At 37.4% G+C, this 27,023-nt stretch overlaps 3 protein-coding genes across 5 annotated transcripts; all 3 read left to right on the forward strand.

Annotated features, from left to right (window-relative positions):
- The first annotated feature begins 3,184 nt into the window (after window positions 1-3,184).
- LOC122050925 (zinc finger CCCH domain-containing protein ZFN-like) lies at window positions 3,185-14,725 on the forward strand. 2 transcript variants are annotated; one of them, XM_042611799.1, is made up of 7 exons: window positions 3,185-3,544; window positions 4,343-4,506; window positions 5,575-5,637; window positions 9,565-9,684; window positions 9,862-10,158; window positions 12,286-12,600; window positions 14,158-14,725. In XM_042611799.1, exons 1-7 carry the CDS (start codon window positions 3,451-3,453, stop codon window positions 14,440-14,442), a joined length of 1,338 nt encoding a protein of 445 aa, XP_042467733.1. In that variant the 5' UTR covers window positions 3,185-3,450; the 3' UTR covers window positions 14,443-14,725. The 2 variants fall into 2 exon arrangements, with proteins under 2 accessions (XP_042467733.1, XP_042467732.1); XM_042611798.1 differs by having other exon boundaries at window positions 3,186-3,544; window positions 4,343-4,512.
- A 182-nt stretch (window positions 14,726-14,907) lies between these two features.
- LOC122050926 (aspartic proteinase Asp1-like) lies at window positions 14,908-17,794 on the forward strand. Of its 2 annotated transcripts, none has more exons than XM_042611800.1 (10): window positions 14,908-15,068; window positions 15,453-15,784; window positions 15,854-15,971; window positions 16,077-16,300; window positions 16,381-16,614; window positions 16,688-16,826; window positions 16,907-17,098; window positions 17,182-17,254; window positions 17,348-17,435; window positions 17,528-17,794. In XM_042611800.1, exons 1-10 carry the CDS (start codon window positions 15,036-15,038, stop codon window positions 17,619-17,621), a joined length of 1,527 nt encoding a protein of 508 aa, XP_042467734.1. In that variant the 5' UTR covers window positions 14,908-15,035; the 3' UTR covers window positions 17,622-17,794. The 2 variants fall into 2 exon arrangements, with proteins under 2 accessions (XP_042467734.1, XP_042467735.1); XM_042611801.1 differs by having other exon boundaries at window positions 14,909-15,068; window positions 17,533-17,794.
- A 1,896-nt stretch (window positions 17,795-19,690) lies between these two features.
- On the forward strand, window positions 19,691-26,536 carry LOC122050927 (SWI/SNF complex subunit SWI3A homolog). The gene is made up of 7 exons (XM_042611802.1): window positions 19,691-19,944; window positions 20,054-20,574; window positions 21,997-22,476; window positions 22,575-22,735; window positions 22,817-22,872; window positions 24,631-24,794; window positions 26,084-26,536. The coding sequence occupies exons 1-7, from the start codon at window positions 19,878-19,880 to the stop codon at window positions 26,282-26,284; spliced, it is 1,650 nt and encodes a 549-aa protein (XP_042467736.1). The 5' UTR covers window positions 19,691-19,877; the 3' UTR covers window positions 26,285-26,536.
- Window positions 26,537-27,023: the final 487 nt, after the last annotated feature.

Consider the following 27,023-nt stretch of genomic DNA (forward strand, 5'->3'; position numbering starts at 1 on the left):
TACTTAAATTATCGAAGTTAAGTTGGTCATTTAAACCTTATTAAAAAGTTGATGAAAATACCTCTTCTACCACTCTTTTATTTTTTCATCATTTACTAGTACCCTATTATATTCATTTTTAATACATTTTGATTGGATAAGATCTCTTGTTTACTAGTACCCTATTACATTCTCTAACGACCGTGCCAATTCTTTGATTGGATAAGAATAGGGTTCTTGACCCTTATATAGGTTAGGGCACGGGTGTCGCACGACCCGTGCCATGGCCGTGCGAATTGGCACGGTCGTGTCTTCCTTCTGCTCTGTTTACATCGTACGCCCGTGCGAATTGGCATGGGCGTGCCTTCCTTCTGCTCTGTTTACACTACACGACCGTGCAAATTGGCACGGTCGTGCCTTCCTTCTGCACTGGTTACACTGCACAGCCGTGCAAATTGACACGACCGTGCCTTCCTTCTGCATTGGTTACACTGCACGACCAAGTGAATTTGCACAGCCATACCTTCCTTCTGCACTGGTTACACTGCACAACCGTGCGAATTTGCACGACCATGCCTTCCTTCTGCACTGGTTACACCGCACGACCGTGCGAGATCTGACACGACCATGTATCAAGGTCGTATGGACTTGTAGATCACTTTAGCACATCTTAACGTGGTATTCTTGAGTTGAGGTCTTCATCAAAGTTGTAGATCTTGAAGTTATGTACAATTCGGTATAAAGAACAACCCAAAACTCCAACTGAGGAGACAGTTATGGCCATTTTGGTTTTAGTCTGTAGTGCAGAAATTCCACACGGTCTGGACACTTTGTTTTTGCTCCAAATCGCATCTTGTCAACAAGAAAACACACAAAGAGTAGATCTCCAAACAAAAGAGTATTTATGCTGAATATATGCTAAGAGATGGGAACATGCATAGAATATGCGTGAATAAAGTAAGTGAATGTGCGTCAAAACATGTATAAATGATCATAAGATCTACGCACATCAATATGCTTCGACTAGAAATCGACATTCCTATCATACTGTGTAAGATGGAGCACATCCGAATCATCCGCTAGAGTAGATGCCTTAGAGCAAGAAAACGCAGATTTAAAGATCTGACTCTCGAGCCTGGAGAGAGAATTTCAAGAGGAGCGGCAAGCCCGATTGGATCTTGCGCAAATTGAGCAAGATATGTAAGCCTTCTTGGATCAGATGAGTGCAACGCCACATCGCTTTGCCTCTCAGGAGACTCAGGACCCTAATAAGTGCCCTGATCAATAAATTGTCATAGGTGTCTTGATGTTTAACTTTTTTTTTATTGTTCACTAATGAAACTATCTCTAACGCTGTATTATATTTTTCAGGAACTTTGATATCTATTCTATACAATACGATCATCGGATATCCAAACTAGCATTTAGATATGTAAAATAATTTCATATTATTAAATTTAATATATTATTCATAATTGTATATTAGTTTATTTTTTGTTCTATTATTAATCTATCGTATTAAAAAAAAAAATTACAGGATTGATTACCACTCGTTAGTTTTGAATTGAATTTTCTTTGCTAGGAGGTGTTGTATTATATTTTTGAAATTCAGATGTTGTAGTACTATATATACATTCAGATGTTGTTGGAGATATTTGGATATTTACTTTTGTTTTTGCTTGGATATTTAGTTTTTGTTTTGTGCTTGGATTATTGTTGTTGGATTATGATGGTTTTGATTGATATGAAAAGTAAACAAGGAGGAATGTAGAAACAGCTGTTGGTGCCAAAATTTCCAGGCATTAGCGACGAAATATTTATTATTCCGTCGCTAATTTATCCCAGATTTTGCCTAGCAAAACGATATCTAGAAACAGATATTATTTTTTCGTCGCTATTAGCGACGGAATAATACTATTCCGTCGCTAATTTATCCCAGATTTTGTCTAGCAAAACGATATCTAGCGACGGATATTATTTTTTTATTACTATTCGTGATAGAGTAAATACTAGTCCGTCGCTAATTTATCCCAGGTTTTACCTAACAAAACGATATATCTTACTGGGTCGTCACTATTAGCGATGAAATAGTAATATTCCATTGCTAAGTGATCTTAGAATATGCTTGGAACAATGATAATTAGCAATGGAATAGTAATATTTCGTTGCTAATAAGTGCCCAAAAAATCACAAAAATCTTTTCCAGGTAGCGACCTATTATTAAATTACCATCGCTAAAATTAAACTAACACTGTTAAAATATATAGCGACAGCTATAATATTCCGTCTATAAATTTAGAGTCGGAATTTTTGTTCAGTAGCTAATTAGCAACGAAATATTAAATTCCGTCTTTAAAATATGATCAGTAATAGAAGTCCTCAGAACACGATTATTCCGTCGCTACTCAATCGCTAATCTCGTTTAGAGACGGAAAAAGTCCATCTAATGCTGGATTTTTTTTATAGTGATACTTATCAATTGAGTCAGCCTGCACGAAATTAATTAAGCAATAAAATTATAGTGGTTATGCCACACAAATATTCAATATCAAATAATTAATCAGATTTTGATTTTCTCTATTTTTAATATGGTTCTCTACTTCAATATCTATCACAATTGGAAGTGCAAAAATGGTGATAAATTTTGTGCGTTCATCAAGTACACCTTTTCTGTGTCATTTCATCGACCGCTCGAATTCATAGAGGATAACAACAATCCCTGAGATACGCAACCACAAGTGGTTCTTGAAGAACCTCCCTGCTGATCTGGTGGACGACGATGACTCGATGAGCAGCAACCGGTACGAGGAACCCGACCAACCCATGCAAAGCATCGATGAGATAATGCCGATCTCAGCCGAGGCGACCATTCCTGCAGCCAACACTCATGGACTCAACCAGTACCTGACATAGTCTCGACGACATCGACGAGGAAGATTTGGACTCCGATTCCGATCTTTAATTAATTACTCTTTAAAACGATCATGTTCGGATTAATTCCATGGCAGTTCTCGCAGGTTGATCCGCTCGCAGGTGCATAATAAAATGTTGGTGCGGTTCGGATGATTCGTCGGTGCGATTTGAACGGACAGATGTTGCGATGCGATGCGAGGGCATGCGGGGGGGCAGTGTCGGTTATAGTTCGGTTGACTGGGCGGGCCTGTTGGCTAGCCCGCCCGCTCGCTCGCTCGCTCGCGCGCGCTGTGAGGGGGTGAAAAGGGCGAGGGGTGGAATCGAATGGCTGGTTGGTATTTCCTCTCTTCGTTTGTGGAGAGGAGAGCGCTCCTCTTTCTCCTCCCTTCGCCTCTTTGCCCTCTCAATCGCTATCGCTTTCGCTCGCCCCCTTCTGACCGCCTCCCCCCGTCGCGTCCTCAGTCTCTTCAGTGATCGAAGGTGCCGGAGGACGCCGAGGCAGGCTGACGGCGAGAATGGAAGCTCCGGCAGGGAGGGGCCGGTGATGTCGGAAAAGGGATGGATTTCGAGGCCTCGGGGACGCAGATGCGCGGCTCGGTCAGGGTCGTCTCGGAGGGGCCTTCTTCGTCGTCGCAGATGGGGCTCGAGGAAGGTTGGGTTAGGGTTTCCTTGATCGTACAGCACTGTAGCAATGCTGTGAGTTGTCGTAGAATGGGGTTATCTTATATTGAAGGGAGGGAGGGGGTGGGGGAGATAGTAGGTTTCTTCTTCGCCGATACGGAACTGTTGCCATTTTGGCACAACGCTTTGGGTTTTCTCCACTTCGTTTCTATTTTAAATTTCCCTGCTGCATCGAATTTGGTGAAGTTAGGTGTTTTAGAAATCCATCCTAGATTTTTTTAAAATTTTTTTTTCTAGTCTTTTTCTGAGATAAGCTGTGATATGTGATTTATGTTAACTCCCGTTCGGTGGTTTTTTTGTTGCCTCAATTTTTCGTTGTTATTGTTTTGATATTTTGGGATTATAGCTCTGCAGTTATCTGCTAGGGTAATTCTGACATTATCGTGGAATCTGTCATTCGTTTTAATTTGGTGATGGCGGCCCAGTTCATGCTTAGGTAACATCAAGCTACTTGAGGTCGAAAGTGTAAAACTTTTTCTTGGTCATGATATGGTAATACATGTATTTGTGAACTTTAGAAGTTCTAGTCTGTCTATGCCATGTAAGGAACTTCTTTTCTCATTTATTATTATTTGTCTTATCCACTGACAAGAGTCTCGTTGTAGCAGTCATAATGATTCTCTGTTTTTTGTTTTTTTTTTATCGCTTACACCATGTCCATTGTGCAGCTGTTTAACGATAGAAAACTTTTTCTCTGACATTTCATCTCTGAAAATGCTATTATCACGTAATGCTATCTAAAACTTCTATACTTACTGTACTCTGGCAGAAGCAATGTGGGCAGGGAGCTTGAGAGGAGGTGGAGGTGGAGGAGGTTCAATGGACTCTGGACCTTACCCTGAACGGCCAGGAGAGCCAGACTGTTCTTATTACATCAGGACTGGCCTCTGTAGATTTGGAATAACTTGCAAATTTAATCACCCTTCCAATCGGGTATTGGTAATAAAAATCCCTCTGAGATCAACTCTATGAACTTGACAATGTGATACAGAAATACAGTACTGAATTACTTTCTATCTTCAACATCTTGAGATGCGTGTGATTCTCAGTTTTGTGCATTAAAATTTACATTAATGTGACAATTCATTTGTTAGATTAAAGAAATTTAATAGTTACTAATCAAAGTCTCATTAGACTTGGAAGCATTCATTTATTCTAAGAAAGCAGGATTCATTAAAGGGCTTCTACACAAAAATCCTGTTAAGTTATATGATTGCAGTACTATTCCAATGCTTCAGAGTTGGCTGCCCTTGGCGCTATGCTAAGTTGCAATAAATTATATGCCAGAAGTTTTCTATATTCTACTTTGCTTGAGATTGATCCAGTGGGTTGATTGCAAACATAGTTGTGAATACAGATCAGATTCTAAGGTTTTGTGTATAAAAATAAAATTTTCAGTATGAAAATGGTGAAAATAATAAGAGAACTCTATATTCTATTAATCTTGTCACTTCTGTCATTGTAGAATTCATAATCAATGCTGTTAACTTTAGCAGTTATGTATTGTACCACAAACTGAATATCTTAGATAAAAGTGCTTGTGATTTTTGTTAACCATTAAATGGGACTTGTCAAGATGCATTATATAAGTGTGTAATTTCTACAATTTTGAACAGAACAATTAAATAGTGTGAAGAGCGAGATTACATGTTTAGCAGTACACGAGACCATCATCAAATTTAAGTATTTCCCTCAGAACAGTTCCACCATGTATTCTTCCTGACTTTGCAACCTGAGTAAAATGCTGATAAGCTCCATTACATGTACTCTATCTGTTCTGACTGTTTTCTCTTTTTCTAGCACTTGATACCCAGCATGCTAGAATTGCTGCATGCATTTGAATGTTCCATAAATAGGACATAATTGGACATTTTGGTGATTTTCTTGTGTTGAAAATTTAGAAATATATCATTCTTATTGTGCCACTTCTTTTGCCAGACATGTTACTTAGCTTCCCATATAGCAAATTATGTGGTTTTTAACTGGTCCTGCAAATCTCAGGCTGTAGCTGCTGCAAGAATCAGGGGTGGGTATCCTGAAAGAGTAGGCCAACCTGAATGTCAGGTCTCTGCATTGTCACATTTAGTTTCATTAATGTTTATATGCATACGTTTCCATGTTCATCCAGTGACAAAGTTTATTGCTAAAGTCAAAGATAGGTTTTTATACTAATTTATAACATTATACCAATTAGCTTTGATATTTGTTAGCTTTATGAGATAGGTTTCCTCTTATTGAAGAATTGCAATCAACTTAGTGTAAGTCTGGGCTTGTTGCTGAACTTTCACTTATATTGTTTTCATTGTCTTTATTTCATTGCACTGTGTTAAGAGTTATCTACCAAGAAATTAAGATCTATGCTTTAATGGAATCAGCCACATGGGCCTATCGAGAAATTCACCTCTAGTTGTTATTTATTTTTGTCTAGTACCAAGTATATTTTTTGTTTGTCATCTTTTATTCAATTGTGTACTCAGAGCAAGTTTTTTTCCTTGTTACGACAATATACAAACATTGCAATCCAATAAAGTTTGAGAAAAAAAAATGCTATACTTGTTCTAGTCCGCATCAGTGTCGCTTTGCTTGAATCCAGTTTTCTTTTTCTTAGTTATATTTTCTTCTTCCATTATTTATATTCCATTCGTGTTTTCCTTCTTTAGCATTTGTTAGGGATGGATTATAAATCTTATTCATCTACTTGAATCCAGTCACTGTGTTAATCAGCCTTTCTCCGCAAAAAATGAAAGAGAAAACAACTTTTTATTTAGGCTAATATTTAAGTATAAGATAAAATATAGAATTTCCTTTTCAAACTTATACATGTGTCTGTTATGATATGTTTTGTCTTAGTTATATACGTCATTGACTCTGTTAAGTGCTAACAAAAGCCTGCTCTGTGACAATGTAAATCAGTCATACAGTTGACCTTGATGATCTATCTTTCTGCATCGTTGAATGTTACTTAACAGTCCATGTTAACAGTTGGATACCCTTATATAACAGTTAGATGCTTGTATATAACAGATAATATTGTTGTTTCAAATATGGCCATAGTTCATTTTATTCTACAACTACATAAACTTAGTTAAATTTGTTTATGTACTACTGTCAATCTTAAGGAAAAGACTAAGTGTGTTAATTTATCATGATCTGTTAGGTTCGGCTTCACATCATTTTTTGACATGTCACATTTAAATTATCAAAAAATTGTGATAATGTAACATGCACTAACCCAATCGGCAGACTATATCAATAATTTTTCATCCAAAATATTAGAACTCCATGACACTTTTTTGAGATGACATCATTGATGTTAGGGAATTAATGGTTTATTGACATAATATCCTACTTTTGTAATGTTGATAGTTAACATTACATGTCACATTTGTTAGGATCAACATCATGAAAAATTAGTCAATTTTAATTTTTTTAATGCTTGTTTTCTTAAGAGTTAGATCAAATTAAATGGAATACACCAAGGGAGAAGAGAGAGGAAGATGGTGGAGTTTTGTTGTCACACAAGAATTCCTTATTTACACTTGCTTCAATATTTCCCTAAGCTTCTTATTTGTAACCCATACATTTTTTCCAACCCATTAGATCTAATAATTAGTTTGAAAATAATTCTCGATATTTAATTAGTTTGAAGGGGAGCCTTAGTGCAACGGTAAAATTGTTATCGTGTGACCTAGAGGTCACGGGTTCGAGTCTCGGAAATAACTTCTTGTAAAATAGAGTAAGGTTGTGTACAATACACCTTCCCCCGAGATTTGTATTGGTGGGAGCTTTGTGCACCAGGCTGCCCTTTTTAATTTTAATTTAGGGATAAATTAATTATGATCCAATCTAAGTAATTTAATTTTAAAGTTTTAATTATCTACACAACACATTTTGCATTAACTCATGATAGTTAATAGTTACGAAGTGAATCTCCTACAATTGCCTATGTGTGCATGAGTAGCCAACAAACCATGTCCGTGGCAGCACATGTACGACCAACAAAATAAGACAATTTAATGACCATTAAAGGACCAATTTGACATAGTAACATTCGGAAACTATATGCAAAGACTTTAGAATCATGGTGGACAAAAGTAGCCCATCACAACCCATGGACTAAATCATAATAACCCGGCGACTACTACTTATCATTTGGCACAATTTTTGTCATCACTTGTGGACCAAGTTCATGGCAACCAACACTTCTCTTTGCAAGCCACGCAAGACTACACACTCATATTGAACAGTATGTTTGCATGCACAATGCAGTTCCATGTTGACCAAGTCACAGAGCAATGTGAATACATCGTAGAGCCTCACAGCTGGCCAATAGCATGGACAATGCTATGCGTGTGTCTTGCACAAGCTGAACCTCACGACCCACCTGCTGTGTGGAAACTGCTACAATACATCTAACATGGGCCTATAGTTGTCCTCTAGTGTGGACACCGTCGCATACATGCCCTACACAGGTAGAGCCTCGCAACCCTCCAACTGTATAGATACCATTGTGCATCTCTTGCTTGGGCCCACAACCTACCTACTACACGAACAACTCTGCGTGCGTCCCACTTAGGCCTACAACCCATCTACTATGCAAACATTGACACACACACATTCTATAATCGTGACCTTGTGGGTGACATGAAAAGTGGACAAAGTCGTTTGCCCTCATTTTTCTTATTCAGAACGTGCATCCTTTTTGATTTGATCATTAAAGCTTAATTTGATGCCATTGTTGGGCCATCATCCCTGAAGGAGCACATTGATGCACTGAAATTTAGCCCTTGCTTCATGCTTTATAATTATTTCACACATTATATATATGATCGCTAAAGTAACAATGCTACAAGAATCTTTTATTACAATCATCAATTACAAAAAGTCAATGAGATCGTAAAGAAGAATAATTCTTTTTATTAGTAATAACAATAATGTAACTACATTATATTTCCGTGTATGGAGATTGATTGTAGGGTACTATCACTAACATTATCATCATGTCAAGAAGGTGATATTCTGGTAGACCTACTGAATACTGACACAAGGCAGACAAACATCAATAAATTTAGTAGCTCTCTCCCTTGGTGCTATAATTAACGGAAATTTAAAGGTTAAAATTATAAAATAGAAGTTGATGTAAAAATGTAAATAATCAATATCTAAAACAACCTAAAATATTTTTACTATGCTTGGATTTTTAAAGGTAAAGTTGGGCTATGACTCGAGCACATGAGCATAAGATGAGAGTTGCAGAGATGAGGATGTTAAGGTGGATGTGTGGACATACGAAGATGGACAAAATAAGGAATGAGAGCATTAGAGAGAAAGTCGGAGTTGCATCTATTGAGGACAAACTCCGAGAGACACGTTTAAGATGGTACGGACATGTACTTAGACGATCAATAAATGCTCCAGTTAGGCGATGTGAAACTATGATAAACATGCATATCAAACGAGGAAGAGGAGGAAGACCAAAAAAGACTTGGTTAGCAACAATAAAACAAGATAAAATTTATTTAAATATAGATGATGATATAATAGGAGATAGAGCTCAATGGCGTAAAAGGATTCATACAGCCGACCCCACCTAGTGGGAAAAGGCTTGGTTGTTGTTGTTGTTGTTTTGGATTTTTAACTAGTAGTTTAATTGCAGTATCATACCAGCAAAATGGCATGCAGCCACATCAGCAATATGACTGAGCCATATTGTCATGTGGATCAGTAAAATTAACAATGCACTCAACTGAGGTTGATTACAAGCTATGATTCAAAAATATTCTGAAGTTTCTGTAAAAAAATTTGATTGAAATATAAAAAGGGTTAATGACAAACAGTCCATACAATTTTTACTATCTTGAGATACTTTTATTTTTTAACCTCCTTTCTTTTTTACAATCTAAGCTGGAAGCTATCTCAATTTTTATTTTTGTTGTCTTAAATTATAAGACAGAGCTTGATACTATATTTTTTATTTTTTACTCTCTACAGTATTTCTTGAAGACAGGAACATGCAAATTTGGAGCTACATGCAAGTTCCACCATCCCAAAGATAAGGCTGGAATTGCTGGGCTAGTTCAGTTAAATATTCTAGGCTACCCTTTACGTCCGGTTTGTGAATATGCTAACCTTACTACATCTATTCTTAGAGCATCTACTTCTAGTAATGGGATCTGTTAGTTTGGTTCGATTAAACGAGACCTAATACCCTTTCATTTCCATGTTTTTATTTATACTTTCTTTGCTAGTTAAGTTGTCCTATGATAATCCACAATTTTTGTATCATAGAATGAGAAGGAATGTGCATATTACACAAGAACTGGGGAGTGCAAATTTGGGAATACATGCAAATTCCACCATCCACAGCCCTCAAATGCAGTAGTTTCTTTACGTGGCTCTCCAGTCTATTCTTCACTACATTCCCCAACAACCCCCAGTCAGCAATCTTATCCTGCAGGGATGACAAATTGGACATTACCAAGATCTTCTTTTATTCCAAGCCCTCGATGGCAAGCTTCTTCAAGTTATGCCCAGTTGATTCTTCCTCAGGGCATGGTCCATGTTCCAAGTTGGGCGTCTTATTCTGTAAGTTTGTCTCACTCTTCCTTATTACTTTTATGAGTTTGAGCAGTCGGTATAGGAAACATGATTTTAATCTGATTACTAGCTCACTATTAAATATTAACCTATAAAAAATTGCATGTATACATATCACGACGATTTTAGTTCCTTGTGAAATTTTACATGATTTTAGCTTTCAACCATGAAATTCACTACCATTATCAAGTTAGGAAGTTGCTTTTGGACAGTGATGAAAATACTTATGTTGCATAATCTTGACCTCTTAATGCTATCAACTTATATGCAGATTTACAGAAAATATGTGCACACTTTTATGCTATGCTTGTATCTAGTAGTATCATTCACTCGCTGGGAAGTTTTTGCTTGAAATCCCCTTTACCAGACCTTTTCTCATAACACGGACATCAACCTCGAACCATGATCCTCCAATTTGTTAATATTGAAGATTTTTATTGGATTTTGATACATATATTGCTTTATTGAAATTTAAAAGTAATTTTGGCCAAAATGTGTTCAATTTTCATTTGAAACTGCATAATTTAACCTAAAACAACCTACTGATTGTTGTAGAAGTGAACTATATATAGAAACATGTCTCAGGATCTGATGGTGGTGACTTGGTTAGTGTTACTTAAAAGTTAAATGAAGACCAAAAAAGCTTTGTAGAAAAATCTATTTCAGAGTTAATTTCTTTTTCCATTTTGGATTTTTTTTTTGGATAATTTTGTCTGATCTAGCTTAGGAAAGCAATGCAAATTAGGAATTTATGTTTTAAAAGTTTTTAGATTTCAAAAAATAGTTTGATAGGCTCTCCTCTTTATGATAATTAAGTCTTTAAAGGAAGTCACCAAGTTTTATTTAGGATTGTAGGAAAGTTTTGGTAGAAGTTTAATTAATTTAGTTTGTTTTCTAGTTTGTTCCTTGGTTAATATCTTTTCTTATTGAGTGTTTTTAGATATACGATTATTTCATTCCTATAATATTTTTAGTTTGATTTTAGTTTTTGTTTGGTTTGGAGCCTCTAAAAGGAACCCCAATACCCACCATTGTCAATCATCTATATAATATATTCCTCTTTGTGAGTGTTCATTCTCTGCATGAAATAAATTATTTCTGTGCATGAGATTATTTTATCCCTATGCTGCATCGAAGTGATTTGAAAGTCTTGTGTCAATTTTTTATTCTCTGCTTTGCTGAATCAGGAAGTTATCTTTAAATGTTTAGAAGCTAGAGAAGCTAAAAGTTTATTTTCTGATTTGAAATGTTTATTCTAATAAGCTCATTATCTGCATTTGCTATCCATATTTTTCTAGTTTTGGCGCAACGGTAAAGTTACTGTCATGTGACCTTGAGGTCACGGATTTGAATCGTAGAAATTGTCTCTTGTAATGCATGGTAAGACTGCATATATGTTCGACCCTTCCCTGGATCAGCATTTGTGGGAGCTTCGTGTACCGGGCTGCCCTTTGGGTGTTCAGTCATCCTGGCGATGAGATTTAAATTAACCACTAAAGTCAAGGGCCAATAAATGGCATGCCTATACTATCATGGTCAGGAGCGTGAACAAGGATTACTTGGAGTGTCCTGAGTTTAACTAGTGGAAAGCCAACATGTGTATGGTTAGTTCAGTTGACAGGTGAGTGCTGTGGAAAGTCTGGATCTACTTAGGCCCTTTGACTAGGTGATATTCTACCGTTAGATGAGCATTCACTTTGAAGCCTGCAAAAGGGATTTGGGGGCCACATGGAAATGTTTTGTAAGAAAGATTGACTATTGTAACACAATGTCTATCAACTGATAAATCTAAGTTTTGTCATGGTAATGTCTAGCACGATCAAAATCTGAAACTTTGCTTTCCTGTTTAAATAAATGAGTTGGCAGAGTAGCATTAGGGCGCAAGCGCATCTGAGATGGTTTCATCCAACAACCCTATAATTTAGATAAGTTGATTAGAGTTGAAATTGTGAAGGAAATAAGTTTGTCAAAGAAATTGTTATATGATTTATAATGATCTAAATGGATCTGAATATTACTCCTAGTTTTACAGAGTCTAATAGCTTGATACGATTCATGAAGCCAATGCCATAGTTGAGACTCATGACTTGTTATTGTTATATAATATGCCTACAGGGACAACTGGGTTCATCTCCAGAGTCTCAACAAACAACAGGGAGTGCTCCGTTTTATAACCCCTCACATCAAGGTGAGACAAGTGGTGGAGCTCAAGGGAAATTTTCTTCTTACCGACCAAACTCTGTTACTATGGGGCTATATACAGCAATCCCAAATGTATTTCCTGATAGACCTGGGCAACCTGAATGCCAATTCTACATGAAGACAGGAGATTGTAAGTTTGGTGCAGTCTGCAGGTTCCATCATCCAAGGGAGAGATCAATTCCTGCTCCAAACTGTGGGTTGAGTCCATTGGGCCTTCCTGTGCGTCCAGTAAGTTTCCCATCAAACCTTATTTTTCCTCTACTTTGATCAATAAACCATGCGTACCTAGGATGAGTATCAAATCTCATACTGCTTGTAAACATTTGTTGGTTTAATTTGTGTACTTTGCAACCACTAAATGATTTCTTTTGCACCAATAAAAAATATTATTGCCAAATGAACACTATTATAAGCTGATATTGCGAGTGTGTTTTTTCTTGCCTTCAATTTCTTGTTTTCTCGATAGTATTTTTTTTTGATGCATAACTGCAGAAGTTAAGATTTCATATGCTCTTATAACATTCACCGAAGAGACTGAAATGACAATGGACAACAATACGAACATTAGCAAGTAGGAGCAAGCAACATTATTGCTGATTTTTTTTTTGTGCTACAGTGTATGAAGAGATTTAATCAACATGAGTAGGTTGAGAAAAGTAATTAAGGTGCAGCTTTGCAATTTCCGTTAGTGTCTTACCTGGATGGGAATGGTTTGAACAACAATCTATTATGCAAGTGCATTAGAATTACAGGAAATTTTCATGCAAACAGTCTTTTCACTATTTGGAACATTTCTAATTTGATGCCACGTGGCCACCAACAAGTTTCACCTTTCTCCCGGCTACATGTTTAGCAATCTAACTTCGTGGTCATTTATGAACTTAAGCATGAAGAATTAGATTGCAAAAAGACCACTGGTTCTCCTAATGCATGGATAGGTTGCACGGTGCTTCATGCAACTTTCTTTAAGATTTCAGTAGTAAGCCAAATGCTAAAGTTTACTAGAACCTTACATATTTCTCCTTATTTCTTCACTCTGGACATTTGGTCCTAAAATAATGATGTCGTGGAACATTTCCTTTACCAAAATTAAGACCACAAAGTTGCATACTTTATTATGATTTCTTCAAGCTTACAGGTAGTACGTGAAATGCATGATAACAGATACCAGGATTCCACATGTTAATTCTTATTTTTTCACATCAGGCAAGGATAATGTTTCGGAGTCATTTCCTTTACCAAACTTTTTGTCAAAGATAAAAATCTTACTACTATACCTATTTTGCCTCAAATCTCTCTGTTCAATGATGAATGGGAATTGTGCATGGTGCAAAATTTTTATTGTCTAATTCTAAATAATCCTCTTTGCCAAAGATACCATCATATTTCTGCCTTATTAATTGTGTTTCTCTTTGACATTTCATTTTAGTTTCTGAAATCACTTGTGAATTTTTGTGACTGGGCCAAGAGTTTGGATGGATACAATGAAGGGTCACTGAAGCCTTCAAGATATGAATGAATTTTTTCTTAAAAAATGAGAATGACTTAGATGCTGATTTTTGATCTAGCTTCAAGTTTGAGGGTGTAGTTTCACTAGAAGCAACTTATCCATCAACTCAAAACACAAACTTTAGGAGCCAATACATATTAAGAATTTGAGGGGTTCCTGTACTTAACTCGCTGCATGCTAGTAACCAAAATAAAAAGTTGATTCCCAATCTTATCTTTTCCTTATTTTATCATTATCTGAAACAAAGAAACTAGCTGAGGTTGTAATTTCAACAGGGTGAGCCTGTGTGCCTTTTCTACTCTCGATACGGAATCTGCAAATTTGGGCCAAACTGCAAGTTTGATCATCCAATGGGTACTTTCACCTATGGCCTTGCTGCATCCCCCACAGCTGATGTCCCAACTGTTCGTCATCTCCTGGGATCCTCTTCAGAACCTCCTGCTTTGACACTGCCATCAGAAGGTACTGGCAACAGTAGCTCAGGAGTCCCAAGGAGATTATCACTATCAGAATCTAGGCAAACAACCTCTGGTGATGAAAATGCTGAGACAGAGTCATAGATAATTGCCAATTCAAGCATTTGCAGGTTTCTTTTTTCCCTAGACAAGTAGATGATTTTCTGTCTGTAATATCCAGTTTTCCTCACTGGAGATGTACAGCTATTTTCATGTTGTATTTTTTTTCCCCCTCACCTGAAGATGCATCCATTCGGTGGCAAACAAGGATTGCCTATTTAATGTATATCATCATAAATTTAACTGTCAATTGTTATGGGGAATATGCAAGCCCCCCATCACATTGATGTTTCTAATTATCTCTGCAATCTCATCTCGCCTTAACTCACTCGAATTTATGCTCTTGCATGCGAGTGTATATAGATCTGGAGATAAACCTACAAGGAAAATTCTAGAATAAATCGTGTTTTTGCGTAACTTGTCCAAATTTTCTTTAGTTATTATGTTATTAATTTATCATCACAGGAAGTTGTTAATCTCGAGTTCCTAATTTTAGACTGCTCACTTAACTAGGAAGAGACAACTATCTCATTGCATGAATTATTTGCAAATGGAGCTCTATCGGATCCGAAACTTAGGAGCACCGTTGAAGTCAGTTCCTTTCCACCCTTTCACTCAGGGCAAAGATAGCTTGACCAATGGGAAACCAAGGCACCATCAGTCCAATGCAGGTACGTTAATAATTAGGTAGCTGAAACAGACACAAGATTGCAACCTTTCTCTCGAATCCCCATCAACCTGATGAAAAGAATATCAGTGCCATCCTCCTTCGGCCTTCGAAGGAATTGACTTAGTTAAATGGCAAAGTCTGGCATAAACTAAAGCTCTCTTAAAGCTAGGAATAAAGATGTTTATGCCTTGCCTTTCTTCCTCCCACATTTTTAAAGCTCTCTTAAAGCTAGTATTTATTATTGAAAGCCTCCTTGTATATTCTATGTAAATTAATTTTAATCAAGGGCGCCCTTTGGCAATAATTAAATTCAATTTTCTTTAGTAATTTTAATTGTGCCTAAAAAGATTTCTGCTTCGGCTATAAATATGGCCTCCTCCTCCAGGGCGAAGAAGTCGTCGGCAGTCCACCCCCAGCCTCTCCCATTGTCGAGAATCCGTCTCTCTCATTTTTCTTCCACCTCCAAACCCTATTCGTTCCTCGATTTGATCGGACGATGGGCGGCCGGGAGATCTCCCGCAGAGGGCTACTATTCGCCGTCTTGCTCGTTTCCGCCGCGATCCCTATGGCGTTCGCCACCACTTCCTCTTCCCCGAAGAAGAAATCCAAGTCGTGGGGACCTCCTCCGCAGCTAGTGTCGGAGCTCCCTGTGGACGCCGGCGTCCGGGTTACTTCCTCCGCCGTCTTCCCCATCTACGGCGACGTCTACCCTCACGGGTGAAGCTCAAGGTTTGGGGTTCACGAGATGGGTGGGCTCTAATAGTTGAGTTTTCTTGGAATTTGTAGGTTGTACTATGTGTCGATGTACATTGGCGACCCCCCGAAGCCCTACTTCCTGGATGTCGACACCGGGAGCGATCTCACCTGGCTCCAATGCGATGCTCCCTGCGTCAGGTGCTCCAAGGTTAGGTTTTTATCCTTGTTTTTTCCATCCCCTGCTGGGCTCCTCCTGATTCCCCCAAACTGTTTCAAGATTCAATTAACGATCGTGTGTTTTTCATCGATCTAGGGACCTCACCCGTGGTACCGACCGAACAAGAACAAGCTGGTCAACTGCAAAGACCCTCTCTGCGTCGCCCTTCACTCCGGCGTCGTCCAGGACCAGAACTGCGACCAGTGCGATTACGAGATCCAGTACGAGGACCGAGGCTCCTCCCTTGGCGTCCTCATCGCCGACTCCTTCGCCGTCCGCCTCACAAACACTACCCTGGCCCGCCCCACCCTCGCCTTCGGGTCAGTAACCTAACCCAGCACTCCAATTCCTGTAAAAATCCAATCGCTGCCACCCATATCGACGCAGCTGGTACGTTCAGGTGTGGATACGATCAGCAGGTCCCAAATCAAGACGCCCCTGCGTCGACAGATGGAATTCTCGGGCTCGGAACAGGAAAAGTTAGCATCTTGTCGCAGCTCAGCGATCAGGGGGTGACCAAAAATGTGGTCGGTCACTGCCTCGGTGGAAAGGGTGGCGGCTACCTTTTCTTCGGAGACGATTTGGTCCCTACCTCTCGGATGACCTGGTCGCCCATGTCTCGCATCGGATCAAAGTGAGATGCTATTTTAGTTGCGATTGTTGAACTTTTTCCTGCAGGAGCTCTGATTTCTTGTCATTATTACCAGAAACTACTACTCACCTGGGCCTGCAAACCTCTATTGGGGTAATCAATATTTGGGAGTAAAGCAAACGGAGGTGGTTCTGGATACTGGGAGTACCTTCACCTACTTTGGCCATCAATCCTACCAAGCTTTCCTCTCAGCTGTAAATATGAACTGAGTCTTCGGATTGAACCGTGTTCATTTCCATTATAGTGCTGACATTGATTCTTTGAGTTTTCATAGGTCAAGAGTGATCTGTCGAAGAAGCCACTCAAGGAGGAAGCCGACCCATCGCTTCCAGTGTGCTGGAAAGGGCAGAATCCATTCAAGTCGGTGTCTGATGTGAAAAAGTATTTCAAAACATTAACCTTTAACTTCGTGAATGGAAAGAGAGCATTGCTTGAAATGCTTCCTCAGAATTATCTGATCATCACCGTAGGCATTTGCAACCCTCCGCTCGACTAAAACAAGCCAACATATTAATTGTTGATATTGAAATTCTGATGTTTCATTTGCAGAAATATGGCAACGCGTGCTTAGGAATTCTCAATGGCACTGAAGTCGGACTGGGTAACCTCAATGTAATTGGAGGTAAACAAATCAGCAACTTGCAAACGAGTTTTGAAAAAACCTTTCATTGTTCTCCTGATGAAACACTTTGATGTGATTGTGGAATGTTTTCAGACATTTCTTTGCTAGACCACATGGTCGTTTATGACAATGAGAAGCAGCACATCGGATGGGTTCGAGCAGCATGTGATAGACTCCCCAAGTCTGGAATTTCTTCACTGTGATGATTTAGTTTTACTTGGATGTGCACGGAAAGGTGGAGGTTTCTCACTCTGAAACTCTTTTCTGTGTCAGTGTAGATAGTGAGGACGGTGGCCTCTACAATGATCTCTCTCAATATGGTAGCAGGGGTTTCCTTTCGAAAGGATGGCCTTCATATGACCTATGATATCTTATATTAGTTAAAGAAAGAAAGAAAAAACATAGCAATATCCTTTGTTGTTAAATTTCAATATCAAAAAATGCTCTCTCCATTTGAACAGAATAAAGTAGTTAACAATTTTAGCGTATGTAATTACAGCCACCAATTCAAATTCAGCTGCTCTGCTTCTGAATTGTTCATGTTGCCTCTTTGAATCATATTGCAATCCTTGTCTTCCTGCAACTTTTATTTTGGATTGGTGCATATTAACTCTCCTGTCTAAAAGACTGACAAGGCACCAGGAGGGCCATGCTAAATTTAGAAGATCCAGATAATCCTTTTCCATGGAGATGCGATGAGATAAAATTTGATTTGTATGTACTTTGAATTTATCGATGGATGTAGGGGGGAAAAATTATACAAAAATTATTTATTCTTCTAAATAGGAATGGTACTAAATTTAAGGATAAAAAAATTACCAAAAAAGCTACTGAAGTACTCCCATGAATTTCACAAGTGCATCAAAGCCATATATTTAGTCCTCGCTTTTAATTAATTAAAATCACTCTGTTCTAATTGAAATCACCATCCGATCAATACTCATATCTTATCTGAAAGTCAAATAATCATCCATCAATCCTCATCTATAACTCAAAAGTCAAATGATTTCGTTTAATATTTATCATTCCTGACCTTTATTCTGTCTAATCATTCGAACTGACAATTCAATAAAATATATTTTACAATTCTCGTTCCATTAATAAAACATGAAATAAGAAGTAAACAAATTACTCCGTTGTTGATGTGGTTGGACAAAGAGAAAAAATAGCTGCTTGTAAAAGATTATTAGTGGGAAAAAAATAAAAAGAAGATGGTTGCTTTTGATAAAAATAGAGAAGAGAAGATGGGAAGGAAGAAGTAAAAGAAGAGAAAATTATCTTTTTCGTTAACAACCTTAACTAGTTTTGATGAGCTTAATAACGATAAAAAGAGAGCAAGGTAAGATAAAACATGGTTATTCTTGTGGTGCTAACAAAATCTTAAAAAACACTAGAAGAGGAAAAAGATGTGAGGGCTAAGTGCTATTGTTGTTGTTGTTGAAAGAGGACAACAACTAATGTTGCGTTTCTTGTTTGTCGGAGAAAATAAAGGAGAAGAAAAAATAGTTCTGGTGCTTGAGAAGAGAAGAGGAAAAAACTATAGGTTTACTGTTGATGGAGAAGAGAATAAGAAGAAGAAAATGGGAAAAAAAAAGAGATGGGTGAGCACGGTGGTGGCGTATAATACAGCGATGGTGTCTAGCATGACAGTGGCGTACGACACGACTATGACCTACAACACGACAGGGGTTGCAATGTAAGTAGGGAGAAAAGGCATAAAAAAGAAGGAAAGAAAAGTTTTTTTTTTTTTCAAAAATACACTAATTTGTTTTAAGGGGGTGCTTGGTTGGATGAAATGAGAGTAAAGAATGGGAAATGGATTGAAACTGGTTGTTTGGTTTGGGGGATTAGTGGTGGGTCCCATGGATTTATTACCCTAAACATGGGAATGAGTCATTCCCTAGTAAAAGGAGAGGAATGGGAAAGTCCCCATTTCCATTCCCTACTTCTATCAATCTCATTCTTATTCCCATTCCTTTCAATGAACCAAGCACCCCCTAAATCTTAAACTTGGTTCGTTCATAACTTAACCAAATCAATTCTGATTTGAATCAACATTATCTTTATCTCCGCACCTTTCTAAATATATAGTTAATTTTAGTTTTCCAACAACGAACAACGATGAATCAACCGATCAAAATGATGATGAGGTATAACATTATTTTTTTAAAACTCAAGGGGTAATCGTACCCCCTCGTCTCCACTTGGCTACGGCCCTAATGATAATTTATTTGGTAGACGAAATATGGAGCCGGAGAGACGAGGTTCCTTTACCATATAGAACGCACCTATAATATATATATATATATATATATATATATATATATATATATATATACTTGCGCGTGCGCGTCGGTCCCGGAATCACTCTATATATATATATAATCCATCAAAGGCCATAATTTAAGTCCATCAAAGCCCAGCCCAACTGCTTGTTATTCCGGAAAGGAAACCCTTCAGAGTTCAGAGCCCCCCATCCTTCGTCCGCTCCCACCTCGTTCCCCCCTGCATCTCTTTTAGCTCGATCAATATCTCCCAGTACCGTTCGATCTGACATCACTACCCCCGATCACCGTCCGCCTACTGCCTTCTCCGCTTCCCGCGCGACCGCCCCAGAAGGAATATGCCGCCGAGCTCCGAAGGAAGCGACCTCGCCGACCGCGAGCTGTACTCCATCCCCGCGTCCTCGAGTACCTGAACCCCTTCTGGATTAGCTCTTCTTTCTTCGTTGCATCGAGGGTTAGGGTTTTGATGTCCGCCTTTTTTGGTTTGGTTTGGTTTGGTTCCTCTTTGACTCAGGTTGGTTTCGTTGGGATGAGATCCACGACACCGAGAAGCGATCGCTCCCGGAGTTCTTCGACGGTTCCGCTGCCTCCCGGAACCCTAGAGTCTACAAGGAGTACCGCGATTTCATCATCAACAAATACCGGGAGGACCCGTCCAGGCGCATCACTTTTACCGAGATCCGCAAGTCTTTAATTGGAGACGTCGGGTACATACAGAACGTGTTCCGGTGCCTGGAGAAATGGGGGCTGATCAATTTCTGGGCGAAGCCAGTGGCAGGGGTGCCTCCGCCCGCCGAGGATGATGGGCCAAAGGTTGTGGTGGAAGAAGGGGTGCCGGGTGGTGTGCAGGTCGTGCAAGCTTCCATTCCGCAGAGGAAGAGGGTGGCCACGACGGGATTGGGTGGAGAAAACGGGTTCAAGTTACCATCTTTGACTTCGTACACTGATGTGTTTGGAGATTGGGCCCCGAAGAGGGGTCCTGTATGTGGAGTCTGCGGTAAACAATTCAATGTTAGCGGAACTGAGTCGTTTGAGGTATCTTCTGCTTTCCTATCCTTAGTACATTTCCGTAACCCCCCACGTTTGATTTGCTTCAGAGATAATTAAATTATAATCTATTATCTTCTCGGCCTATGTTACAGAATTCTTCTTCATCTTTGGTAAGAATTATCTATGAACTTGAAAGTATTTTTTTCATGTTAGCATTTTGGTCTCTTGTCGAAACGGAAGGATTTTGTTACCATGCTGTGTTGACACCGAGCACTCTTCAAAGCATCCCTAGATCACCTAAAATGAGTTTTAGTTCTATAATCTCCTTTCACTTAGCATGTTTACCTCCAAATAATTGCCTATGAAAATTATAAAAAGTTGAATTAAAAGATTTATATTAACACGTAACAAAAATATAACAAGCATCAAATGTGAGCATTGGTTCTTATACTAAAATGAATGTCATGTATTAGATGGGAGTATGATTTTCATAGCATTCTACCATGATTAATCCCATAGTTGTTCGATACACGTATAAAATAATTCTCTCAAACGAGGCTATCTTGTATTGGAATTGATTTCTCCATATATTCACAAATATATCTTGGTTGACTATTGAAACTGGAATGAATATAGGTATAAGCTTATCGATATATCTCAGTTGTTGGTACACGTGTCTGGTAAGTGACCTCCTTGAATTCTCATCTCTTTTTAGTGATTTATCTCATTCTAGTTTTTGATAAATGAAATTGAAGGATGAGTTATGAGAATATAATCTTTGATTTTGATCAATATCATCTATTGGTGCTTCTCCTTCTCTTTTCTCTCTTTTTAAACTACCGACTTCTTCTGATCGACAAGAATATAAGGATGAATAATGAAAGGAGGATCTTTTCTTAGTTATATACCAGTCGAGATAGCCTCGATCTCATCATACCACCAAACCGTGCCAACATTGATGAGACAGTGACATTTACCCCATACCAACAGACTATCAACATTGGTCGGTGATTAGACAATATGCTTGAGCCATACAAACCCATACCTTTTGGAGTTTTGAACCAATGCTTTTTTTTTGCACTTCCAATTTGAATGGGTAAAACCAACTAAGAAATTTCACTGTCATTTTTGCTGCATGTTGAATGCTTTATGGGGTGTAGAGAATTAATCATTTTTGAAGAGTTCAACATGGAAGTTGGAGAAAGTACTGGTTCTTTATGCTTAGATGTAGGCTCATGGACATAAGAGTGATTGATCAACATTTATTCATTATGGATAAATTGGACTAATCATTAGCACTTCAGTGAATTTCTACTTGTGAATTGTGAACTTGGTCTTCAGCATTCCAGGTACTGGGATAGGATGGTGTTATGTCTCTTTTATTCTATACTGCCTCCAGTTGACATTAATTACTGGATTGTGACATCTTTTGTAAGCTCTGTGCTGTTTCTTATCATGGCTTTGCAGGGAGGACTGATTGTATGTCCAAATTGCTCTAAAGATAAGAGTCAGGTCAATGCTACCGTAAAGGACTTGAAGCTTGAGACTGATGACAGTGCCAATCATGTAATGAGTGCATGGACAGATGCAGAGACTCTTCTTCTTCTAGAATCTGTGCTAAAGCATGGAGACGACTGGGATCTTATTGCACAGCATGTACGAACTAAGAGTAAGCTGGATTGTATTTCAAGGCTTATACAACTGCCTTTTGGCGAGCATATTTTGGATTCCATTAATGGAGCAGTTGCTGGTAGTAACTCGATAAGCAAGACAACTGATGCCAAAGAAATGCAATCCCCGATACATGAACCACCACATGAGCCCGATAAGGTGGATGGATATATTGAAACTGATGGGAAAGATGTTGAAGAATCTACTCCAGAACGTCCTTTAAAGAGAAGATGCTATAATTCTTTTGTAAATGCTGCAAATTCACTACTAAAACAGGTGCATTCTAACTTTAGATTACTTATCATTCATGTCTACAAAAGTCTTGATGTTGTTTAATATGAGTATGAATCAAAATGCTATCTTATGTTTGTTAGGTAGCATGCTTGTCTACTGTTGCTGGTTTGCAGATTGCTGCTTCTGCAGCAGATGCTGCTCTCACAGCATTGGGTACTGAGAATCCAGCTGCAAGCAAGGTCTTTTCTATCAATAAGGATCCATTAAATGATTTAATTTGTACAAGTGATGAACCCAACAGGTTAGTCTCCTTCCCTACTTTTTCTTTATTTTTTGGCATGTCCAGTTCTTGAAAGGGAATACTTCTGTTGTGATTGTATAGTCATTTCAATGTATTGAAGACTGAAGATCCAGATCTGGAGCTGCAAAAAGTTACTGGTAGGTGATTACTCCTTTGTTTTAGCATTAAATCGAAACATATTCTCTGGTGGATTTATTGGATGCTATAAAAAGCCTATGATATGGCTTTAGAGTTTCCCATAATTCTTACATCTAGAACTAAACTAGAAATGAAGTAAACTACATATATTGACTTAATTAGGGAATATTGGTGATTTTGTCATGACCATGAAAAATGTTGGTGCTTGATTCTTTGGAAGTTTTGCACTAACATTAGTTTCTAATATGCTCAATAAAAGTCTCAATTGAGTACTTGATATAATCTATACCATATTTTGTTCAGCCAATTTACATTTTGTGCCTGTATGAAGGTGCTGCTTTGCTAACATAGAAATCTCTAGATATGAAAGAAAAAAAGAGAGGAAAGGGCATGGTTAGCAAAATCAGTGTTAGGATTGGAATCATGCAAATAAAGAACTCAAGTATAGGTTGTTTAAGATTAGTAGGATTGTTCAAATCGAAATTGGCAAGAAAAATAAGAAACGAGAAATAATAAAATTTCATATATGAGATTACAAGAGTTGTTCAGTACTTATTATATAAAATTACTTAACCGAATGTATTCAGATATTAATAATGCAATATATAATAATGCTATGGTCATCTAGTTAAAATGAATAAACAATAAAAATAGTTTATAACTTAGAAAAGGATCCTATTTTGTTAGATTACTCAATAATACTAGAATTTTAATTATTTTTTAAAATAAAAGTGACATTATTCAATAATCGTAGGTTTTTCCTAACTGCATCTGAATTGGTTATTAGTTGAAGGAAGAGAAATTTAGAATCGTTGTTGATTGAGAGATTATTATATTCTCTCTTGATTCACAATAAACATTCTTGATCCATAATAAGCTCACTTAATTAATAGTGATGACAAGGTTGAATAACTAATCCTTAATCTTTCAGTGAATGAGAGAAAGAAGTAACATATGGATGAGTTGGGTCAAACACAGCTTGATTGATGATGATGTTACATGACTGAAATTCTACTCAACATATAATCTTGTCTCAGTTTGCTTAGTATGTTTGCAGATAAAAATGATGTAATTAGATAGAGTTAACCATCTGACATTATGGAGGCATTAGATAATGATATGGCAGATAATTCTTATATGTACAACTCATTAAATCTTTGTTTGTATCATGTTGCTACTTTATCATTGTTTTGTTGTGTTGTAAAACTCTACACCAAAATTTAAGAGTATTGTTATGCTTGATATTAGCCATTTAATCACCCTTAGACACCTTTGACATTTCACACTAATTAATCTTTGTTTGTGTTATGTTGTATATTCATTCTCCTGTTATAAAAACTTCAAACCATATAATGGCATCCTTTTATGTTACCTGTTGCATGCAATAGATTTAAGTGGTGGTCATATGATTAAGTGTAATGGTATTTTGTGAAGTTTCATATGTTGAATTTCTAAGCAACAGCCATTTTGAGCACCCATGTACCCCTTACCCATCTACTCTAAATTTATGCTGGATTTCTCTATCTACCCCTTCCTTGCCGATGTTGGGCACCCATCACTCTAATATTGAAGCCCTCATTGGTTCTGGTAAAAATTGTGAAACAATTATGTCCAACACCTAGATCCATAACCTTGCCATCTACTCATACCTGAGTCAAAGTAACATAATATTCAAAAGAAAATTGTATGCAGTTTTTTCTTGTCGTAATTAACTGTCTCTTCAATACCATCTTGAAAATTTTCTTTTTCTTCTCAAGATATTCAGAAAGGTGGCCAAGAAAAGAATTTTGGGGCTACAACACTTCAAATAAGGGCTTCAATTGCAACTGCACTTGGTGCAACTGCTGCACGTGCCAAGCTACTTGCTGACCAGGAGGAAAGGGAAATAGAACTGCTGCTGGCATCCATTATCGAGGCACAGGTTTCTCTCCACCATGACTTTATTTTTCCAAATAAATAGTTGTTTTTTGAAGACAGGTTCTCCTATACTCTCAGTCTTTATTGTTTAGATTATAGTAGTTAAGGCTGGATCCTAGAAAGTTAATCAAATCATTGTCAAATGCCAAAAGGTGCTATCTGATCTATACTATCAGTCAAACCTAAAATGTTACGTTCAAGATCTATGGGCCTTATCATACTTTTGTTGTGTTAGAGAATGTGAAAATTTAACTGAATTTTAATGAAATTTAAGTTCTGACAAATTTATGCACAAGATATGTAAATCGTTACATTATTTTGGTGATTGCTGTTGATTTGCCAATTTGAATGCTGGCATGACATGCTTTTATATAGTTCTCAATACATAAATCAGCAAATCTTTTAGTGCAATGTCACATCAAAAGAAACACCTTATTTGCACTTTTGCTAGCACATGTACAATGTAAACTTAGCATTACGTAAGCATGTCATGTCAAATAAGCACTGTGAAAATTAAAGATAATATGAAAAATGAGCGTTATGGCTCTTATGTTGTGTCAAATAAGACTTGTCGTGCGTAGCATGTTATGTCAAGTCAGACTTGCCAATTGATATAGTATTATAGTTATAATTGAAATGATGATTTGGTACCATGCAACCATATAAAATTAAGACAAACATTTACTAACAAATTAATTGTGCTTGAACAACAAAATTAAGATATATACTAATTCGTTTCCATGCACACACACATTTTTTTTTTTGTCAATGGTGACTCTACTAACTAACTAGCTGACATCTTTGGTTGTCCACCTTTTCGTCTACATTTTTATGTACACCATCTCTTGCGTTCTTTCATTGATGTAAAGTAGGAATTGATTTATTTTTTAAAATTTGAATTGTAGTTAAATTGTGTAATTGCCTTATTTTAGATGTTGAAAGTTTGATATTTTTAATTTGGTAGAAATATTTTTTAATTTGGCTAGATTTTAAATTATATCTTTTAATTTGGGAAGAGTTCTTTTGATTTGGTATGTGTGGTCGTCAATAGCCCATTTACTTGTGTGTTCATCTTTGTTGTACCATCAGAATTTAACTAAATTATGGTTACACTTACTAAACTAATAAGAACACGACCTTAACATAGAGTTGAATGGCAGAATAAAATTTATGTAGCGGCTACAAGATTGTTCAGACATGATTATGCTGCTCTCGTATGTGTTTGATTTGAGCTTAAAAGTGAATGATGGATCTCAGTTTTACATTTTTTCTGCATGTTCTTTCTTTTAACAGCTTAGAAAGATGCAATACAAAATCAAACGTTTGGAAGAGTTGGAGTCCACGATGGAGAAGGAATACCGCCTTTTGCAGAAGGAAAAGGAATCTATTTTAGAAGAATGGTTGATGGTGCTGGAGCACTCGTTTAAGACCGGAATACCAAGATGGAGGGATATTACACTGCCCAAACCTTTCTTGAACACTACCACCTTTTAGAATCAGTTAAACTTTGAAGATTCTGTTTGTTGGTTCTGTGCCTAATCAAGGTTCTTCGGTTCTTCGTGTAATTTGAACAGCACAAGTCTGTGTAAAATTCTTCTAGCTCAATCGGTTTCCGCTTACATTCCCCAACATTAGAGGCATGTAATACTGCCTTTTCAGAGTCACCTGATTAAAGAAACCAATGTGCTATTGCAATTATTTATAGACATTGTTGAAGGTGCCATAGAAGTGTTTCCTTTCTTTAAACTACGGTAGTTTACTAGTTTCTCTTCTTTTTTTCACTTGGCAGATTTTCAATCCTATAACTAATTCCTTTTTCCATAAGTGGAAAAGGTATGAAAAAGGTAGGTGTTCATGTTTTTCTTTTATATACGTTTCCCAAAACACTAGCAATTTGCGAATGCAAATTTCAATTTATTGTTTGTTTTCGACTCTGAAAGCTCTCCCTTTTCTTCCTTTGTTCAATTTGTTTGGCATTTCTTTCCATTGCGTTCGAGTTGGAAGGTCATACAGGCTTGCCTTGTAGAGCTTCATTTTGCAACAAACTATAGTAACCCTACTTGCTGCAATATTATGCGGCGAATTGTAGCAATCATAGTTATTTAGTAGAAACTCTAATTATTATAGCAAATTTTAAAAACATCTCAAATTCTAATTTTGAAGTTTAGAGCATATCAATAGATACACCATTATTATAGTCAATTTTATAAACATCTCAAATTCTAATTTTGGA

Source organism: Zingiber officinale, chromosome 3A (assembly GCF_018446385.1).
Source record: "Zingiber officinale cultivar Zhangliang chromosome 3A, Zo_v1.1, whole genome shotgun sequence".
NCBI lineage: Eukaryota > Viridiplantae > Streptophyta > Magnoliopsida > Zingiberales > Zingiberaceae > Zingiber > Zingiber officinale.

Bases quoted from the DNA above. Each gene is read 5' to 3' on its own strand.
- LOC122050925 (XM_042611798.1), top strand. From the start codon at position 3,451: ATGGATTTCGAGGCCTCGGGGACGCAGATGCGCGGCTCGGTCAGGGTC. The intron at 4,513-5,574 runs GTAATAAAAATC...TGCAAATCTCAG, and splicing joins ACCCTTCCAATCGGGTATTG to GCTGTAGCTGCTGCAAGAAT. The intron at 10,159-12,285 runs GTAAGTTTGTCT...ATATGCCTACAG, and splicing joins CAAGTTGGGCGTCTTATTCT to GGACAACTGGGTTCATCTCC.
- LOC122050926 (XM_042611800.1), top strand. From the start codon at position 15,036: ATGGGAAACCAAGGCACCATCAGTCCAATGCAG. The intron at 16,827-16,906 runs GTAAATATGAAC...GAGTTTTCATAG, and splicing joins ACCAAGCTTTCCTCTCAGCT to GTCAAGAGTGATCTGTCGAA. The intron at 17,436-17,527 runs GTCTGGAATTTC...TTTCTGTGTCAG, and splicing joins GCATGTGATAGACTCCCCAA to TGTAGATAGTGAGGACGGTG.
- LOC122050927 (XM_042611802.1), top strand. From the start codon at position 19,878: ATGCCGCCGAGCTCCGAAGGAAGCGACCTCGCCGACCGCGAGCTGTAC. The intron at 19,945-20,053 runs GTACCTGAACCC...TCTTTGACTCAG, and splicing joins CTCCATCCCCGCGTCCTCGA to GTTGGTTTCGTTGGGATGAG. The intron at 22,477-22,574 runs GTGCATTCTAAC...TATGTTTGTTAG, and splicing joins CAAATTCACTACTAAAACAG to GTAGCATGCTTGTCTACTGT.